This window comes from Sinohyriopsis cumingii, chromosome 19, assembly GCF_028554795.1.
Source record: "Sinohyriopsis cumingii isolate HCF-2022 chromosome 19, ASM2855479v2, whole genome shotgun sequence".
In the NCBI taxonomy this organism is placed as follows: domain Eukaryota; kingdom Metazoa; phylum Mollusca; class Bivalvia; order Unionida; family Unionidae; genus Sinohyriopsis; species Sinohyriopsis cumingii.
The window spans coordinates 42,278,816-42,301,410 of NC_142979.1; the positions used below are offsets into that span (position 1 = coordinate 42,278,816).

Sequence of the window (22,595 nt, forward strand, 5' to 3'; positions counted from 1 at the left end):
GTCCCATTTAAGCACATGTCTTTAACGATCACTCACACATCTCATCTGTGTCTATGTGAGTTAGAGTCTTGACTTAACAAATAAGAGTATATGAGAAAGCTTGGCAATAGCTTCCAGTGGGTTGATGGTTCTCAGGTCATTCTACTGGTCGCCATGTATAGCCTGTCATGTGTTGAAAATGGTATTAAAACTCACATAACCAAAATCAAAAACCAAATTTTCTTGATGGCTTGCACTTAAGGTAATAAAGAAACCTATTGATTCAGGGTTATAATGGTCAGAGGTCATGGTCATGGTAAGTCGGATAAGAAAATGAGGGTTTCTGCATATTAAATGTAGCTCAAAAGTACGTACTTTGAATAAATTTCAAGGTCATTGAGAACTGTTGGTCGATATGCTCATGAGTCAGCCATACCACCTTGATAGGTAGTATCTTGTGTACTTTTTTTTGTGAAGACCTATAATCACCTTTTTTCTGGCTTCATTTTATATTCGGCATTTTGGCCGAGTCAGGTCTATAAAACTAAGTATTGACCTCATCTAGAGTCTTTAAAGGAAAATCTTTATTACATTGCTCAGGAGATTCACAAGAGAATGAAAACCTCATGTAGATAATTTTAGCTCTGTCATTTAAGCCACTTGCTAACAGAATAGATAATCTGCACATTAAATTAGGTGCAGTGTTTGTCAAGGTAATTTTTTTAAATTTTCTTTTTCTTTTCAGATAACTTCAGGTACAGTTGGAGGACTGAAATGTAACTTGAGCTGGACTTGAAATTCAAAAGAGATGAGTTTGCAGAAGAGTTGTGATTTAAAATTATAAATCTTCCATAAAAGACTGTTTATTGTCAATGATATCACTGTAATCTTCATAATGGCCAAAAGACTGACACTCACACTACCCAACATTTTCTTTGGAAATACATTTCTCATTAGACAGCTAAGTCAGACACCAAGATGCTCCTGTGTCAGGCACCTGGCTGATCTGAAAGGGGGTAAACCCACTGTCAGTGAGTCATACATTCAGCAAGTGTTGACCTCCCATTACATGAAATTTGAAAGTGGTTTCACATGTTTGAAGACGATCTGTCCCAAATTGGGAAAATCCAAGACGAAGATTATGGATTCCGAGATGTTATACATTAATAAGACAACAGGTTGGTAGTTTTATTTAATGATTATTGATTTTTAGGGTCGAGCTCAACCAAAAGGTGGAGCCATATAATAATCACATTCATCAGTCAGTTGTTCCATCCATCAATGATTTTGTTTATGCCTGATAATTTTACTTAAACCTGTGGGATTTCGCCCAAATTGGTTTGCATCTTGCTGGTGATGAGATCTGAACAAGTTTGGTTTTGAGTCTTCTTGGTCATTATTTGGAAGATTTTTGGCTCCTGATTACCAAGCATCCTAACTTTGGTTCCAAGGAGTTCAACCTTAATAGAAATTTTTGGATTTTAATTTTAATTTTTAATTTTATCACAGCTTGATACTGATTAGACCTAAATTTAATTTCGAGTTGTCAGCATGAGTTGTGGCCCCTGGTTGCTTCACTACCTAACTTGTTTTCTAAAGCATAACTGGGAATTGTTGAACTTGAACCAAAATTTACATGCTGCTTTGTGTTGGTACGTCTTTCTAAGATTCCATGAGATCATTTACAGGATTTTGGACTCCCAGTTGTTTGTACTTCCAATTTTGGTATCCTTAGCATTATATATTACTGTGGATTTTAGATCCATTGTGGCATGCAATATAAATTAAATTTCCAACATTTCACCTGCTCTTTACAGTTCCGACATTGATTGCAGTTTTCTTGACTTTTGGCATCCCAACTTTGCTTAGACAATTCAAATTAAATTTGACATGCTGCTTTATAATAGATGCAACCTGAAATAATTTTGTTCAGCTTTCCACATCATGAAAGCGTACACTCTAACTCCAGTAATGTGTTATAGTCTACTTAATATTTGTTACACTTAATGCAAAATAATTCAATGTTTAACAACATTTATCAACTTATTAATCTGACATTTTCTAATTTCTTGTTCATAAATTGATTTGTTCATTATTGAAAAACAATAACTAAATTTAAGTGAGCACTCGGGTTGAGGAATTTTGTAAATACAACATGTACAGGGCATGGGGAAAACCTGATGTTTATTTTTAGATAAGTGTTGAAGATAATTATTATGCCGTGTTGACAATGTATGGTATTTATATCTATGATGTCATACACAGCTTTCAATTCAGGAATCTTGGTTCATATATGCATTACGGTACATGTCTCTTTTCTGGCGTCAATACACATTTTAATTTAAAAAAAGGATTTCATGATCCGCATGTCATAAATTAAACTTCAGGAAATATATATTTTACTGTCTTTGAGAATCTCTTGCATGAATACAGGAATGTTTAGGTCACTTTCCAGTAGAGCACAAGAAAATTATGAGAACTAGGAGAATCTTCTGTGTTAAGTGTGGAACACTGTGACTTCATTACTTCATAATTTTTACATTGTTTGAAATCTCTTGCATATAATCAGTCTAATTACATACAGTACTGTAGACAGATTTTGTTTTGTTTGGCATTCCTTGGCTACCAGTGTGTTAAAGCCAACTGAAATGTATGTAAACGAATGTTCAAAATATAGCCAGGTTTTTATTACATCACATAAAAGACCAGAGTAAGTATAGCCCAACTAATGGGATATCACTCTGAGCAGTACAGCAGTGCAATGTGTGCTGCCAAGTAGATAAGAGGTAATTATGATGTTGAATGACCTTGAAGCATGTTGCACAGCACTGTTTGTACTGGCATTAAGGTGTTGCCATTTCCATACATTAATATTAGGGTCATTATCTTATGTTGTAGAACTATGTGATTTCAAAAAGACAAATGCTATCTGCACAAAAACATTAGTTCTGCTTCATATACCCTGACAAAATTTGTGGTTTGCTTCATTTGAAGTAAGAGGGAAACCTGTCCATTCTGGGTTCAAAAGGTGAAATGGCAAGGACAATGTGACTTTTAAAAAAAAGGATAATGGTTGTTGTACATTCAATAGCTTGAGTTCTTCATCATATGCAGTTATCAAACTTTACAGACAGATTGCACTTGGGTTAAAGAGAGCCCTATCAATCTTGGGATTAAAAGGTCAAATGTTAAGGTCTCTGTGATTGAAAGAAGAAAAATGGTTTCTGCACAGTAACATTATTTTTACATTGCATACATTAACCAAACTTTGTGGATGTCTTGGAAATAGGATAATGAAGTCAATCCAATTAGGGCCATTGATCAAGGTCATTATGTATTAAGATACACATGCTTATTGCACAATAACTTTTGTTTTACAAAACATACATGGATGAAACCATGTGGATAGTTCGCCCATGGTGTAAATAAGAAGCCCATCTATTTTGGGTCAGGTCCAAGGCCAGTGCCTTTAAGTGAAAGAAGAAAACTTGACAACTTTGTATCTTGCACTTAAGGTATGGAATGGGCCTATTCATTGTGGATTGAAGGGTCAAGGTCAGTGGCTAAGATAAATGGATATTGCAGAACAGTTCTGTGAGCAAACTTTTTGGTTGGCTTGTACTTCTCTAATATAAAAACCTATAAATTTTGTGGGGAAAAGGTCATTAGCGTTGTCATGGGAAGTATACTAAGAAATAATGGTTTCAGCATATTGAACCACGTTCGACACTAACGCATGTCCACTGGCACATGGCCACCTGATCTTCAGAAGGCCACCACTTTCCTAATGCTGGGTAGTCCATTGGGCCTGCTATTTTAAATTATGGATCTTAAAAAATTATATCTATCCTATGTTATAGGATTGTATAAATCTTTATTTTAATTTTAAACATGTCAAACACGGCGAAAATAAACAAATGAAACAAAGCTAAAACAAAGCAAAGATCATGCTTACACCACTAAACTAAATTATTGGCATTTGAGCTCTTGCCATAAATTGTCATTTGGGTGCCTTCTTTGTTAATCATACAAGAGCATCAAGCATTTAGGTGATTTCCTTTGAAAAATATGGAGATTTCTTGATATATCTCTCCACCATCCCCTTCCTCACCCCCCAACCCCCAAAAGACAAGAAATTCAAAATACATGTGTACGATAAAACCAAAAGAGAATGAAAATTGCAGGATACCTCTTAGCAGTAATTTCCATGGCTAACTTATAACATGGAGAAGGATGAGATAACATGTTTAGTTTGTTCTGCATATGATACGATCGGGAACATTTATAGTTGGCTGCAAAAACTTTTAATTGGTACAGTCATAACCCATGACTCATCAGAGAGACCCAAAGGAATAGCTTAAGAGAGAAAGCTGTGAATGCAGTAGCTGGTTCTTCTGAAGGTGAGAAATCTGTTAGATTGCTGAATACGGCAGCCTTTGAAAAACTACATGTCGTGTTTAGAAATGCTCATTTTGTTGCAAAACCCATATACTAACTATGTGAAATTATATGGGTTGGACAAGGTTTGGAAGTAGGCAGTATTGTCAGAAATTTGTCATGGTCAAAGAGTCAGAACAGGACTATATCATTTCCTCCTGTCAGTTTTTGTCAGTTATTGATGATGTCTCCATTAATATGCCTAACAAAGAGGCAGAAATTGTATACATACTTTCAGATTCAGGGTAGATGTTAATAACTTTCATTTTATACTATTGAATTAAAACAATTAAACCAGAAATTTATAATATTAAGCCAGAAATTTAAATTTGGATCCATTCCATTTATGACATTGTAAACACTTCACCAACTCAGTTTATTGGTATAAAAAATGTATCCAAGGTATACAGTGAAACCATCAGTTTTGCTATGGTGGGCTTTACGTCAGAGAGATATACGAATGAATGGATGAAAAAGATTATTGCAGTGGGAATGGATGATGCATTGATGATGTTGATGCTGCTGATGACAGTGATGATTATGACAATGATAATAAATACCACACGCAAGATTTGTCAGCATTACAAAACAAATCATATAAACTGTTGATGAATTTAATTTAAATTGTAATAAAATAACAGCCATGTATGTGTGCTTTATTTTATTGTATGCATGTACATTACACATTTTCTTCAGTAACTATAACCATAAGCGAGCAGGACCTTCTGTCGCTAAGAAGTACCACCAGTTTTCTAAAACAGGAAGTCCATTGGGGTTACTACTTAAACAAATTAGTGTCAAACCCTGTTAAATGTTTAGTGTGTGCCTATATTAAACATAGAACATGTATATTATGTACTGTTGATGGTACTCTTGTTATATCAATTGAAATTCTTTCCATACTAGGTCACTTTTTGTGTAATTCCTGTGGAGTAAGAGGAGAATGGCCAGAACTGGAGGAGAATCTCAGAACACTTTCACATCAGAAGCAGAGGTAAAATACAAATTATTTGTTTAGTTTTAACTGTTTATACCAAAACTGGGCCATGAGGCCAACTGAACTTGTTATATGGCTCTGTATTCAGTGACCATAGTCCATTGTCTATCTGTTACCTGTCCATCAATAGCTGATTGTTACCACTCTGGAAGCCATATATCTGATCTGATTTTATTAAAACTTGGAATATGAGATAATATTATGAAGATTGCAGATGAGGTAAATAATAATAATAAAGATCCATGCATATTAATGAGATGATCTTGCATCTGCTTGGCTGAGCTTGTAACGATTCAGAGACAATATTTTTGGTCTGATATTAATTGTTGTTGTGGGGTTTAACATCATTTTTCAGCACACGATAGGCCATGCATGGCGGCCAGTATTAATGGTGGAGGAAGAACCCGGGAAGAACCACCAACCCATGAGAAGCTCCTGGCAAGCTTTCTCACATACCCACATTGGCCGAATCTTAGACTCGAACCCATGCAAACAGAGGTGAGATGGCAGTGATCCGTAATGGAGAGCGCTTTCGGCCATTCTGGGCCCCATTGATATTAATTGAACTTGAAATATAATCCTTTATCATAAAGAACTCGGGTAAGATTCATAACAAGTCAGATCCCTGCATATTAATGAGGTGAATATGCATCTGACTGGTTGAGCTTGTTGCCATTCTAGAGACCTTATATCGTAATTTGATTTTGATTGGGTTATGTATCACCAAGATGTCCAATGAATTTCATTATGAGCAAGATATATTTATACTAATAAGATAATCTTGTATTTGATTGGTTGAGTGTTTTATCACATGAAAGATGGCATTTTTAAAACAGGTTTTGCCAGACTTGGTAAATAGGCTAATATTATGATATGGGATGAGCTTTTGTAGGAATTAGACCTTGGCACATAAAGGTGATCTTATATCTGATTGGCTAAATTTGTTTTAGTCCATCAGCAATTTTATCTTTTATGGTACCCTTGAGTAGCTGTTGAGAATAGAGTTTGAATAAAATGAATTACTAAATGTGAAAGGTGGTGGAAATGTGGATGGTTTGAATTCTTTCAGCAGCATGTAACTTCATTTTTTCTAGTGAAAAGTAAATCTTTGCTTTTGAATAGTTAAACTGCACAGAATTGAAAAATTCTGACAATATGGGGCAAGCATAGTGCTGTCTGGCCAGAAGAAAATAATAAAGTTTTGACATTCTATTTTTTAACTTCTATGTCTTACTCATTAAAATGAATGATAGCTCATTGAGAATGAAAATTTGCCTACATTCAAATTACACAGATTACTGATCACTGAATTACATTAAGAAATAGAAGAATTTGTGGGCAACAGCAGTTACAATCATTAGTTATTTACCTGATGTGCCAATTATTATAACATAATAATTTTAAGAGTTTTATCCATTTTTGTATCAATCTTGCATCGGGTACCCATGGGCTTGTAGTTAGAGTGTAAGCAGTGAAATGTGCTGTGTTGAGAACAGTGAAGACAGGGGTGAGTAGCTGTTAGAAGTCATTCATCTCTGGGACAATGGCTTATAAAGAACGTTTTCGCTGTGCACTGACCAGGCAAGGCAACACAATTAGATTTTGGGTTTCGATTAACATTCACTTATTGAGTGTCCCCCTCCCCCTTGTCTGTGTTACAATTCAGTCCCGATACTTTTGCTTGCCTGTCTTGGAAATCAAATTGTATAAGCATCCTCTGCTTCCCTATGTTTAATCTGTGCAAGATTTGGGTACTACTTGGTAATAAGTCTTCCTTTAGTTATTTTACCTGGACTACATTTAGGATGCTCTGCCCTTTCGATATCATTCACCCTGACCCTTTGTTTCAGAAAAAACTGCTTCAAGGATGCAAGTACGGTTGAATATGTGATAAAGGTTGAACTGGAGTCAGTGAGAGACATTCTTAAGAGCGCTGTACCGGTGAAAGATTTACCCCAAGAAGAATTTGCAGCGATTCAGGAAAAATTTGCCTTTCAGGTAGCTTTGCAGATGTAGTTTTGCTGGTCATAGACCAAAAGTGCTTATGTGATGGCATGTTGTCCATCATCCATTATTAGTCTGTTGGTGCAAGTTAGGTGATACTTCTGTTGATGATACTAGAGGGAGGATTGTCATGAAACGTTACACACACACACATCCTATGGTATAGCTGGTCCTACAAATGGTGCTGATCTGGCTTCCAGTACAGCCACCAAGACAGCCATCTAGCAGATCTTCATCACTTATTGTGAACAGATAGATCTGCATGAGGTTTTCACTGAAGGATTTCTTACATGGTTAGAAGCCATCCTCAAAAACATCAAAAAACCTAAAGTTTTATTTTGGCCTTAGGACCCTAAGAAAAAGCCTTAAAGAACTGATGGACTCCTAAATAGAAAATAACAAAGACAAAAGTTATAAAAAATTTATGAAAGGCTGAACCACAACCCCACAAAAAATGCTTTGTTGCACATGGTTTTTCTTTAGGCTAGCTTGGTGGTCAAGAAAGCTTACAAATTATATAATTTAAAGACAGTTATTTTATTCTATCATTCACTTGATAGACCCATAATGGCTTATCATTGAATCTTAAAAAACATTAGCACTGCGTTTGTTTCAATGTTTGCTTGGTTTGAACCTTTGCTCAGATTAAGATTCTTTTGCCAGAAGTGTTTTACACCTTTGAAAATTACTAGCAGATATAAAACTTGTTTCCAATTAAGCTGGCTTGAACCTAAATAAAAATTTTAAAATTAGTTTCACTCCTAATCCTGTTTTTATGAGGTCTGAATTGCAAATGGTGCCAATATTGTATCCAGTTCAGCATCTTGAAAATTTTGTTACTTGCTACTCATCTTTTCATATTTAAGTGAAAGACTAATGGTGATGTATGATCGTCTGGTAAATCGGTCCCTAAACATGTATTGGTATGTTGGTAATTTGGCATCTGATCTCATCTTTTTCTTCAACATTGCACTTATTGCAGACAGATTGTCCACAACATGTCAGTGCACATATCAGTTGTTTCTAGACAGTGGTATTTCTTGTGACTCTTTTGAGTTATAGTTAGTTGATGGGGCCTTTCAGTGATCAAAACAGCATCTGATGTATGACAACTTGTAAATCCATGTGGAACCATGTAAGGGCTGTTCCAGTAAAACATATATCCCCCCCGGGGACGGCACTTCAGAAGAATTTCTGTAGAAGGTTGTGTTTCGAACTATTTTAATTCTGACAGTGGAAGGTTGGTTAGGAAAATCACTTCTGTTGTGGGTTGTGCTAACAAAATGAGAAATCGCTGGTGGGTCTGTCAGAAAGAAGAAAGAAAAAAATCGAATATATATTTAAAATCGCATCTACCCCCCTCCTAGCGGTCTAACGTGAATAAAACATTGGGTCAGAAAATGATGCCAGTACACGCGAGTGCATGTACTTTGTACAAATTCGTGTACTTTAAAAGCAGTGATACGCGTTCAGCAAATTACATCAACGCCGTGGATATAAAAGATGTTCTTTGCGCAGTATGCAATTTTTATTAAACTTTTAACTTTAACTTTAAAAGTGCATTTCGCAATGTAATTCGCGCTGCCGCAGCTGTCTCACAACGCTTGATGCGACATCCAGGTATATGGATACATCGGTTCGACATGAATGGCTGTTAAATGGAATTTGATTCGTTCATTGGCCCTGGAACAGGCATTTTGTGGAGTTTTAGCCTTACTTTCATTGTGGAAGTTTTACAAATGTGTGTTTCCAATAAGGGCCACACAGGAAACCAAAATGGTTCAATCACAACACGGTTTGTCTTCAGACGACGTTTTTTCAGTCGGCAAATACTGGCTGGTGATAGCTATGAAGACAATGAATTTCATGTATATCAGTCTGTTTGACATTGGAAAAATGTCACTGAAAATACCAGTGTGTGATTTTGAGTCCAAAATTGATGTTGAGTGCGAGTCCGATGTACGTGTTGGATGGACAATATGCCGGTTATATTTATTAAATATACCCGTGTCTAAACAAGCTGACTATGGGAATGTTGGACTTAAAACCCTAATACAGCATTATGGAAGAGAAAAATCTGGCATAAGAGGCAGCAAAACACTGATTCAAGGAAGTGAATCTTTGGCAGGGTTCATGTTAGTGAAATCTGACAGAGGTCTTGGAAATGCTTATAATCACGCGTATTTGGACGCCAATTTGTTTTTATTTAGGCGGGCGGTAAAATTCAAATACTTGCCAGTCCTGCTTCAGTCACCTGCATAGTGGGGAAATGTGTTGATCAGTTAGCTGTGATGATATTTACAATGACAGAATGTAGTGGTTGAAAGCCCCCCCCCCCCCCCCCCCAGTCGTCACCATTATAAGAGTACATCAAAAGAACATGCTGCAATAGCTAAGCGGCGAGATCAAAGGCTTTGACTGGGTGGGAAAATCTACTGATATTTACAGTGCTTGAATTTAGAGGCAGAAATACCCAGAGATGTACATGTGGTCATTTATAGCAGTACATCAAATAAACAACTTTAGCTTGCATTCTTGTGTTCATTACCGAGTGTAACGGAAAAAGCAGTGCACGTGACCTCGGAATCATGACATTTTGAGACATAGACTTGAATGAGCATTTTGGGGCTCAACGGCAAACTGACGAAGATTGAGAGATTCAGGAGAGGGCTAAAGTTGCTAGAACTGATAATTTGAAAGGGACATTAGCCAAGTGTAAGAAGTGTGTGATGCCTAGCTTACTGCTTTGAATAAGACTTTCATTGGATCGAAAAAATTCAGACTCACTCTGATGGACAAGCAAGAGCTATGTCAGTGTTATAAAGAATGAAGAAATTAAACTCTATGGCAACCAATAGTTACTATAATTGGCATAGTTTTCTGAAAGGGGACTGCAACTTTTCCTGATGGGACTCGTATTTTTACCAAAATGGGAGCCATGGACTCTTAGTTCAAAAATCCTAACGAGACCTCTGGTTCAAAACTTTTCTTTCGGGGACAGAGATATCCAAGAGAGAATACCCATGGGGCCATACATGTGAGATGTTGAAAATTGCACAACAATAAAAAACTGTAACTTGTTCAAGCTAGTTATGCATATGCGTTTCAGACAGCAGGCAGTGAGAGGAGTTCACAGCACAGAATAATTGTACATCGAGGAGGAGGATCATATTAAATTCAGAAACAATTAACAGATAATGCTCATAAGGAACATCAGAGAATCCTCATACAGCATAATTAAGTGTGTGTAAATCTCAAGTTGGCATAATCACTGAGCAACAAAAGAATAAAAAGAAAAACTTTTGTATCATATGCAGATGTATGACCAAATGATGTACATGCTATGTGCAAAAATTAAATGACATTAAACAGGGTTGGTACGGTCTTTGAAGGTCTTTGAGAGTTTGGGAAAAATTAGGTAGCATTTTCAAGGCCTTGAAAGTTTGGGAAAATCGAGCATATTACCCTGAGGTCTTTAAAAGTCTTTGAAAATTGAAATAAACCTAAAAATTTGTAATTTCTTTCCAGAATCATAAATAAAATTATCCGAGGTTGTTAGATTCGGATGTAATCTAGTTATCGTGGTTATGTTCTTTTGATGACCCGTTCAGTTTCATTGCTGCCGCAATAACAAAAGAGGCTTTTGTTTGGCCATCCAAAGTTGGCCTCGGCGGCGACTTCAATAACACATGCACTCTTCATCAAAGCAAGACGGCTACATACTTCATCAAAGGAAGTCAGAAATAAAATTGCCTAAGATCGTTAGCTTCGGATGTAGCTGGTTTTCCTGGCTTCTTTCTTTTGACGAATTGTTCAATTTGATTGGACGAGTCCATCAGCTTTGGTCAATCAAAATGTTCATTACACTAATTCACTCTACGTTGAAAGTGCACGAAAGTATTACGCTCGAGCATTCAAAATTTGTTCAGTCGATTTACATCTTCAGTGTTTAAAAATGCCAGGTCTTTGCTCTTTCAATGATATCTGGCTTGAACAAGAGAAATACAAGGAATGGCTGCAAAAGGATAAATTATGTAAACGAAAGGCATTTTGTACATTGTGTAAAAAGACGATCAACTTGGCTTCAATGGGAGAAGGAGCCCTTAGAAGTCATGCCAAAGGTAAGTTGCAAATTAGTAACTACATACTGTTCATTTAGTGGAACAAAGATGCAGAAGTATAAGCTATTGGTAGTTTTGGGAAAAATAATGGTAACTCATTACTTTTTGGGTATAAAATAAGATATTGTTTAGTTTGATGATTTGGGAGATATGGCAAAAGAGGGCCTGTTTAAATTTACTTATACCGTCGGTTTATTTAACACGTTTGAGGGACAAAAATCATTTTCGAAAATTTTTTTCTACATAATAATGTTCCTTGGTTTAATATAGAAACATCCATTGTAATAAATTCAATTCACAGATAAACAGTTTTAAAGTGCGCATGTGTACACTATAGTAGAGTTAAGCAAGAGTTGTTGTTCTTTAATTGCGAGTATTAAAAAAAAATGGCGTTAACGTGCGCTGTGAAGCTTTAACTGTAGGAAGTCAAGTCATTTGATTAGGCAAATAAAAAAAAAAAATGAAAAATGTGTTTCAGTTGACGGAATGTCCCCGTTTATCATTGCCAACCGTCGACCTTTTTCCCCAGTGGTATAAAAAAAAATTTTTAAAAAAATCACATTGCCGAAATTGATTTTGTGTATCTATCATCTGACTATACATCCCCGTTTGTTTGTACCCCTATATTTTATTTCACTTTTTCATAAGCCATTTTTTAAATGGTAATTTGTGTCTAAATAGCGTTTCTTGCTAGTATGTAAAACTGAATTAAAAATTACTTTCATACATCATGAAGTTATTTGTTTTCATTTAGATTCATTAAAATTCTTGCAATGATAATTAATTTTGTTTCGTTTCTAGGATGTAAGTACCAACAAAATAAAAAATCTGCAGAACAAGTCGCACCAGAAAAAAAAGCAAATATAATAATGCATTTAATCGGTGCTGATGTCTGTTAAGAGAACAATTTATTTTGTATTAAATCTGACACGTATGTTACAAATGTTAACCTATTTTCCAGATCATTATAATGCTATTTTAGGAAATTAATTATAATTTGACTTTAATCAGTAAACAGTATTGTAGTATTTGGCATTCGTTGTTTTCTCATATAACCTGTATACACAGTGTTAGCAAAAATAGGTCTTGGAAATCTCTGTTTGTGGTCTTTGAAAGTTTGGGAAAAGTCTTTGAATTTATCATTCATAGTTCAGTATGAACCCTGTTAAATATAAGAGACTGACTCATCTGTGTAAACTCAAAGCAAGATGGATCAATTTTGACCTGTTTATGTTCGGTTCTTCCATATATATAGATCATGGTGGTATTTTCTGCAGACCTTTTGGCGCTTAGTTCCAAGCCATCATTTGGTATTTGTATTGCAAAATGGATAACTAAAAAAGTATATTATCTAGTACAATACATTTTTAAGTGGTATCATTAACTGATGATGAAACTGATGAAAAAATACTTGATGTCATTCTGATATATGGATTCTTTACTACACTACTAAAAAACTACTAATCTGTTCATCCCGATTCTTTTTTTTTTTACCATCTCCTTTAGTCTTACTGGTACCAGTGCTTTTAATAAAATTGTAACTTCTATTTTCTTGCAATCTAAATATTTATAATGATGTGTTATTGTCAAAAGGTAAAATGTGTTTAGTGTTGTAAAATCTAAAACTATTAATTAGCAAGGGATTAAAGTAAAAAGTGGACAGAAATTATTGCCATATTACAGTGCTGTTAGAAACAACAGAATAGTTGTACAAGATGTATTTTGCACAAAGTTGTAGAACTAGCGCTCGTATTGTCACCACATTCTACTTAAATAATTATATCATTATTTCAGTATATTCCTATCAGTATTTTCCCAGTGGTAGTAATTTTCTGATCTGATGTTCATTTCTTGTGCAATTTTTACACATCAAGAATTCTCACCGTATCATTAAAAAACAATGTAATCTGCACCAAATTGAGTTGTTTGAGAAGAAATTAATTTTTTTTAACCCAAAAATCACTGAAGCTACGAGTTCTTGCATTATAGTCTCACATTAAATAACATCTGAAGTAGCCACGATAGTAGTTTAGGATGCAACTGTACCAATTTCACCTTTGGTATATCCAAATCTTGAATGTGATGGAGGAACATAGCTCCAAAATAAACACATCAATATTAGAACCTGTTCACTGACTATTAATCAAGTATCCGAGTCCAACTGAATTGCTAGAAATTTTTTAATTCTTTTGACAACATCATAATTAGCTGTCAAATATGGAGTAAGCCTATAGTCTTTATGCCATCCCAACCAAGACCCCACCACAACCACGTGACCATGCCCAATGACCTCACAGTAATAATTGCTATACAACTAGAGATGACATCTCTTCGAGAATTTTAATTTCAGTAGAGCTGTAACAGAGTGGAACAGTAAGAAAGAGTGACAGATATTTAAGTGTTAAGGAGATATTTAACAATGGCTATTCCCACCACCACCACTTCCTCATTGGAGATCACACACACACAAAACTTAGAGTACATCCTGAAATCCTGGCAGCATCCCTGCAGAGGAGATAACTTGACTATTCAGTTGTATTGGTCTCTGATTATCCCATGGTATTTCTGCTACTTGAAAATTATCTTACAGTGTGTCCATTCAGCATGGTCGAAAAAGGCTTACAACCACTGAGTTGTTCAAGGACTCCCATTACTACAGATGTGAAAGAACGAGAACCATACTATAAATCAGTGAAGATAAAAATATAGTATATATGTGTTTGACTGTCCCTGATTGGTTGATAATGAAAGTAAAATTTTAGTAAAAACAATCTTTTGAGAGCTTGTCCTCCTTGTAACTGAAAAAAGTGAGGGACATTGTTTTATTAACATAATTTCCAGACCTGTGTTTGGATGACTCATTACTGAAATCAGCAGCTGACTCTTTGGTGCAGTATTGAAAGCACACATTTCAAATTTGTATAGATCCAGAAGATGGTGCGGCTGTTATGGGTTTTTTCTTCACAAAAGCTGTTGTCATAGATGTGTCTAAACTGATATAAATTTGAGCATGAGCACTCAAAATTTTAAGTTACTAAATTTTAAAAATCGTGGTGTTTGCACAAATTTACAGTGGGAATTGAATTAGTGCAGAGTCCTGAACTCTTGAGTTTTGTGCGGAAATATGGAATCCAAGCAGAATATATCCAGAAATGTAGAGGTTTTTAATCTTGGATTTAGTCTCCCCATTGTGTTTCACACTGATATGCATATTCACAGAACATTTGTATAGTAGTAGGAAAAGTAAGTGAGAAATTTAGATCATAAACAAGACAAACAGTATGTGAGGGGAGAAGATCATTAGAACAGGCTGGAATGGAGAAGTATAATAAAAGCAATAATTAGTAGAAGTGTGCCTCCTTTTTTTTATGTGTGCAACATTATTTTCTTAGCTTCAGTAAGAAATTTCATCAAAAGGAAGACAATAAAGGGTGTACAGTTAACTAAACCAATATGAATTTAGCTACTTAAAAGCTGTATCAAATTGATTTTAACCTTCTGGTCTGTTTCTGTCCATTCTGGTGATATGTCCACTGAATCAGTATGGTTGGAAAAAAATATTTAAAAAATTAAAAATCTTTTGGCAGATTATGATTATACCCTACTTCTGCCTGAGAGATGTGAATAATTTAATTTCTTGGTTTGTTGATTGTGGTTGTTGCTCAATTCAAATGCATCATTGAAAAACATTGATGCATTCTCATACTTTGTTACAAATATTTATTAGATGCATATCATCAGATATTGGTAAATATAGCTTGAATAAATTGTAAGAGTTCTAGTTGGAACAATGAACATTGTTAAGAGAAAATTTAAGTGAGCTAAAATGTAAACTTTTCGGCAGTGTGTGATGCAGGATTGCTCAAGACTTTTCCATCTCATATGCTCACCATGAAAATCCATTTGCACCAAATGATGATGACTTTTAGGTAACTGTCAGAAAGGCATAACTGACGATATTCTATAGTCTACAAAAATTACTTAAGTCAAAAGTTGTAAACTCGTACAGCTGTGGCAAAAGTGATTGACTAGTACCTTTTCTGCTGTTGCTACAGTTGATTAGTTGGTTGATTCAGTGTGGTTTGATTTTGGGTTTTTTGGTGATTTTTTTACAATATATTAGGTGGAGGAAGGACTGCGAAAGACCACCAACCTAAATTGGTTGATCTGTGACACAAACTCACTCTGTGAGATGTTTAAGTGATGTAAAAGCAAGCACCTTAGTACACTTGGGCACATGGAGCCTCTGTTGATTTGACATTTATCTCCAACAGCTGAAGTCATTTAGACATGAGCTCTCGGGGTTTCAGTAGATCAGTATGGCCTTTACACCATTTTCAGATGAAGAGAATCTATATATGGCAGCCAGTTTTACTGCTGAATAAAATCCAAGTCCTTTTAAGACACCAAACACCACTTATGTAGAACCACTGACCTTCCACAAGTAACTGGCAACATTCTCATTTGCACATTGGAGGCAAGTAATCACATGACAAGCATCTTGTACCACTGCCATGGAAGCCACTCAGATCTGTATCACAAGACAAGCATCTTATACCACTCTGCCATGAAAGCCCCTCGGGCCATAGGTATAAGTCTCATATGAAAGACTAGAAGTGGGAAATAGAACCTGTGACAACTGGATTGAAAGTGCATAATGTTACTGCTAGGCCATCAGTGATGATGATGCTGTTGACAATGCAGTTAACTGCAATGACATTAATTTTATGAGTGCTCTGGGAAAAATGATTCCTTGACTTTCATCCATTTTTTAAAATCTGATATAAAAATGTTGCTATATTTTGTTATAACTTTATATTAGTCTTGCAACAAGGCGTAAAAATAAGACATTAGTAACTGAAAAAGATGTTCTTACAAGAAATGATATGGTGTAAAAGTAAATGATGCAACATCACTTCAGCAGGCATCATTGTTTTTTTTCTCTGACAAATCATAAAAGTTTACCAAAACATTTATTCGGCTAATGTGGGTATGTGAGAAAGCTTGCCAGTAGCTTCTCGTGGGTCGGTGGGTTCTTTCCGGGGTTTTCCCGGGTTCTTCCTCCACGATTAATACTGGCCGCCATGTATAGCCTATCGTGTGCTGAAAAATGGCGTTAAACCCTACAACAACAACAACCAAAACATTTATTGGAAAAAATAATAACAATGAATCATAGAATCTGACCACACATTTAAAGCAATACAAGATTTAACTATTATTCTAATCAAAAGCAGCATGCCTGAGAACAAAGAAAAATAGCAAGACATATTGATCACTTTAGGAAACACAGAGTTTAGTAAGGATACAAATTCATGATTTCTGTATTAGAATGAAAATATCTATTATAAAATCTGTATTCATGGATGTTAAATTAGTAGGTATTAAGGGACTGATCAATGACATCTACAAATAATAAACCACCATGAAAATCTGGGATTTTACAGTATCAGAGACATACTTGGCTAACACAAAAACAAAAGGACAAAAGACTGATTATAATGAATGAATATAAATAAAAATATGCAGTAGATTATATGATGTATATGAATTCAGTAGATTACCTCCAGCCAGCTGTCATTTAAATCGCTTCTTTCCCCAACCCAATATTAAAATTGCTTCTTCCGCCCACTAACCCATAGCCAGAAATTATGTTAAAAAATATACTTCTGTAGGGGACCGTGTTTCTCAATTAAAACACATCTGACGGTGGATCATAATTTTTTTAAATTGCTTCTGTTGTGGGGTGGTTGAATTTGAAAGTGCCTTCCCCCCGGGGGGTATATGTTTTACTGGAACAGCCCTAACCTTTCTACCAATCAGCATGTTGAATTATTTAGCTACATGGGTGACAAATTGGCTGTTCCATCAATATACAGTAATTATAGGTTACTGCATTTGTTTGGGAAAATATGAACGAGTCTTTGGATGGAATACTGCATGACCTTGGGAGTGCAGTATATCCTTCCGACAAAAGGAGTTCATATTTTCCCATACAAATGCAGTAACCATTTTATTATATGCTCATTTTTTAATTCTACCTAAGGTTTAATTATATAAACAAAATACACTACAAGAAACAACGTAAATGAATGTATGCTGTATTCCATACTAAATATACATGCGCAGATTCATCATTACACAAATCAACATTATTACTGCACACATAACTCTGCCCAGATAAATTTGAACTTAGTCACGCGCTTGACATAACTTCGAAAGAAAATGGCGTGTCTAGATAAAATTGAAATTTGGAGTCATATTGTGAATGAATGTGCGTTACAACAACTTTTCCAATTGATCTGGAATGAATAGATTTTGGTATTTTTCTCGATTCTAGGAAATTTCGTGATTATGGACTGGATTTGTATGTGACAATTCCACATGAAATACATGAGATTGAAGAAGCTAGGGAGAAGCGTGTTGACATCTGCAAATGTGTTTCTGTTTCTGTCATTGAATGTTTGAAATCATAATGTGGGAAAAATATGAAGTCTTTCAATTGCAAATATCAAAAAGACGCTATGGAATTTAATGCTTATTTCATTTTGAGTGCATTAAGGAGAATGCAGTTGCACTTAACGAAATTACAACATAATTTCGAAATGTGTAATCCATATTGAAAACCCTTTGACATGGCTCATGTAATTTGGATTTGCAGAATTAAGAAAATGCATTTTGAGGAACTTCAGGATGTAAAACTGTAAGTATATTTTATTTTGCCATTCTTATCACCAGCTAAAGAAGAGAGTATATGACTTCTCACTTGTATGTTATTTGTAAGGACCCTATCTTGCATCTGTTATATACTGTAACTAGCCTTAATCCGTAATATTGTATCAACGCGGAATGTGCCAAAGCAGCTGGTATGTGGCAGTCCACGAAACATCTGTTTCAGTTCATTCAGAAACAAATTTAAACAACCACAACATAAAGAGCCTCTTACGTGAGTGTACATGATTTGTGTACAAATCAAAAGTGCTGGCATCTGCGTCCTTTGTTTACAATAGAAAGTAGTTCCTTTCTGCACATGAATGCTATATGTGTATTGTCGCGTAGATTCAGTATCAGGTAATACTGAACGATTCTGACAATGTAAAGTTAACGGGGGAAAAAATGAGCATATAATAATGAATCATTTGAAACATTTGCTTATTTGAAATATTTGGATGTTTTGATTATGTGACTTAGGTACCCATGGATTTATCATGGGAAGAATGACTTATTATTGTTCAACAACAACGGGCTGATTTGCAGAATGGACAGATTAATTGACATTGTTCTAAGCAATTTGGGTTTCCAGTGCGTAAAAATTATCTTGGTCTTGGGTTCAGGATTGATATTTTTTTAGCTGTTGACATGTTACTGTATATATTGGGACACGATAAAATATTTAAAAAATCCTGATTTAGAATTTTATGCTGCACATACAAAAATCTTTGTGAACAAGTTAAGTCAGACAGTTATGAAGATATTTTTGTTTCCAAATAAGTTTTTGCATTTAGCTCAATTTCTCAGATGATCTTGTATGTTCAGTCAGAGATTTTACAGGATTATTCATCTTGGACCATATAGTTCATCTCCAACAAAATTAGGTCATGGTGACTAACCTTTTATGCTCCAGTGATTACATTAAGTTTTTGCATTTAGCTCAGTTTCTCAGATGATCTTGTATGTTCAGTATGATATTTTACAGATTAATTCATCTTGGACCATATAGTTCATCTCCGACAAAATTAGGTCATGGTGACCAACTTTTTACACTCCAGTGATTACATTAAGATTTTTCATTAGCTATTTTCCTTGATACTGTTGAATATGCAAACTTAAAATCTGATGAGTATGGTCGTGTTGCTCACTGAAGGCAAAAATAAGTGACAGTGACCTTTTAATTGCATTGGTGACTTTAAAAGGTTTTAGGATTATACCACAGTGGTGCAGACAAGACAGCATTCTGTAGAATTCTTGTTCAGTTGTTAAAATGTTACAGGTTGATAGAGTTAATTTTTTGGGGTAAGTTTTTAGTTTTGGCCAGAATGTAAAATGTGTGTCCTGTAAGGGTGTAACGATATACCGATTTACCAGTAAATTGCGATACAAAATGCCTGAAACGGTATATCGCGATACGAGTTTAGTAATACCGGTATACCAGTTTTATTTTCTTCACCAACATTAGCCAGTCCATAACTAGCTTTGAGCACACCAAAGTCTTTTATTAGTCTTAACGTAGTTACCAAAATGGCGGCTTCTGTGTATGAGCTAGTGAAGAACCCAAGAGCAAAGAGTTCTGTTTGGAATAATTTTTCACTAAAAAGGTAGTTTAGCACTAATACAATTGACAAAACTGTCGCAGTGTGTAATATGTGCAAAACTGAAATCAAGCACACAGGCGGTACGACGAACCTCTCGACTTATTTACGGCGTCACCATCAATCATTACTTTCCATAAGTACTGTGCAACAGAGTGACACAACCTCTAATGCAGCAGCTGAAGGTTCCATTAAAAGTGTACGTATTGTTTGAGATCGACAACCAAAGATTGCTGTTATGCTAGGTGCACAGACTAAATACAAATCTTCATCACCAAGGTCCACAGCTATCACTCGTGCCATTGCTAGTTTCATCGTTCACAATTTGCAGCCGTACAGTGTTGTATCAAACAAAGGATTTTTAAACATGGCATCAGTGTTTAGTAATTAGTCTCTCAGGTTCAAACCAAGAAAGGTTGGGAATCATTGATATTATTAATTTACTATATTATTCATTTTTCTAATCAAAGTTGGATATTTATCAATGTGATAATTTGTGATTATGTGTTGTTTTTCTTGTGTTTATCCCTTGTCAGGTTTTGTACTACAAGAAATGAATTGTTAGATCATTTTGATTTGAAGACTTTCTAATCAGGCAAAATAATTCTGCAACTCTTTTCCAGTATTTTGTTTCTTGCTTGTAGAAGTTTTCACATGTTGATATATTTTTTATTTTCTAAATAAGTGATGTGATTATTACAGTTACTGGGTGTTTTAGCTGAATTTAAAGCAAGATGGATTCATTTTCTTCTTCATATTTTATTAAATGCAAGGAAATTGCTCATTATTTCAGTACAAAATATACAATATCAACATTCCAGTCATAAATGCTATCAATGACCAATACGTATTGATACATATCGCAATACAGACATGCCATATTGCAATATATTGCAATACATATTTTCCTGGCAATACTCACCCCTAGTGTCCTGTCGAAGTGGTCTGATCAGTCAAAAGCCAACAACTGTTTGCAGTTAGATGATATTGATCTACTGTTTGAGTCATTCAACAGCTTTGTTAAACTGCAAGCGTTTTGGTGACCAAGAAGGAGCTTACATTAGTTACAGCTGAAAACAGTATAGAAATGAATCTATGTTAATGAAAATAAGGTGTACAAAATTGATACTGATGATGTACCATATTGATATCAATAATGTACAAAGTAGATACTTAAATGTGGATTTATAATAATACATATTAAGATGATTTAAGGGTAAATTTGAGAGTGGGCAGGACAGGAGACACTTTAAGTAGACTTCTATCAAATACTGATGGACATACACATAAATATATTTACAATAGTTTCTTGGTGAACAGTTGTAATTCAAAGTTATGCACCTAAGAAAGACTTTGTATTTGAATCTTGGCTGTGATCATTGTTTGCAGTTTTCATGTTTGCACTGGAAGGATGGGCACTGCATGTGACAGTTAAATCTTGGTTGTAATCATTGTTTGCAGTTTTCATGTTTGCACTGGATGTTAATGCACAATACATGTATAAAATATTTGTTGACGATTCTTGAAGATTGTTTTAATTAGTGTTGCTTTAGATCCTTACCTGCAACATTGTTTGACAGAGTGAAATATTACTCAACAAGATCAAAACTTTTTCCACAAATAACATCTGCATTTGATGAGGACATTTTCAGCAAGTATTCATGTTTGCGTTTGAAAACTACTGTTGATCCTGACATCCAAATGTGCTCTAAAGATGTTTTCTTTATTTCAGTACTTTGGAGAGGGGGACAAATTTAGGTAATCAAGTTAATATTATGAGTCACGTTATGGTTTTTTGATGCTGTTCTTTAACATAATTTAGATGTATTTGGGATGCTGTTCTTTAACGTACTTAAGAAGTATTTTGGGTGAATAACATGCATGCATAAGAGTTCTGCACATCATACGTAGGTGGCATTCTAACGATTTATGTTTATCAATACATTCATCATTTCCAGCAATTTTTTATTATGAAAACTGAGACTGATCACCCCACAATCCTCTTGGTTTCCCCCTTTTTCTTGATGCTGTCGGACACTTGGCTCTGAAGTGTTAATAACTTAGATGTAACCCTGGTTTCATACATTTCATGTCAAATGAATGCAAATTTAAGATTCCGGGTTTCATACATTTCATGTCAAATGAATGCAAATTTAAGATTCCTGTTTTCATACATTTCATGTCAGATGAATGCAAATTTAAGATTCCTGGTTTCATACATTTCATGTCAAATGAATGCAAATTTAAGATTCCTTATTTCATACATTTCATGTCAGATGAATGCAAATTTAAGATTCCTGGTTTCTTGCATTTCATGTCAAATGAATTCAAATTTAAGATTCCAGTTTTCATACATTTCATGTCAAATGAATGCAAATTTAAGATTCCTGGTTTCATACATTTCATGTCAAATGAATGCAGTTTAAGATTCCTGGTTTCATACATTTCATGTCAAATGAATGCAAAGTTAAGATTCCTAGTTTCATACATTTCATGTCAAGTGAATGCAAATTTAAGATTCCTGGTTTCATACATTTGATGTTAGATGAATGCAAATTTAAGATTCCTTATTTCATACATTTCATTTCAGATGAATGCAAATTTAAGGTTCCTGGTTTCATACATTTCATGTCAGATGAATGCAAATTTAAGATTCCGTTACCAATTTATATTAAGAACATTTATGTCATAATCCTAAGTAAATTTATCACAAGATGTTAAGGACATTTTTTACATAATGTTAAGTTT

General features: G+C 34.8%; 1 protein-coding gene across 1 annotated transcript in view; it reads left to right on the plus strand.

Moving 5' to 3' along the window:
- LOC149775573 (twinkle mtDNA helicase-like) overlaps positions 1-22,595 on the plus strand; it is a 78,974-nt gene that overhangs the window by 11,250 nt on the left and 45,129 nt on the right. The window contains exons 2-4 of the mRNA XM_089943695.1: positions 725-1,157; positions 5,323-5,410; positions 7,264-7,411. Coding sequence (XP_089799821.1) covers positions 875-1,157; positions 5,323-5,410; positions 7,264-7,411 — 519 coding nt within the window. The 5' untranslated portion in view covers positions 725-874. The remainder of the gene's footprint in view (positions 1-724; positions 1,158-5,322; positions 5,411-7,263; positions 7,412-22,595) is intronic.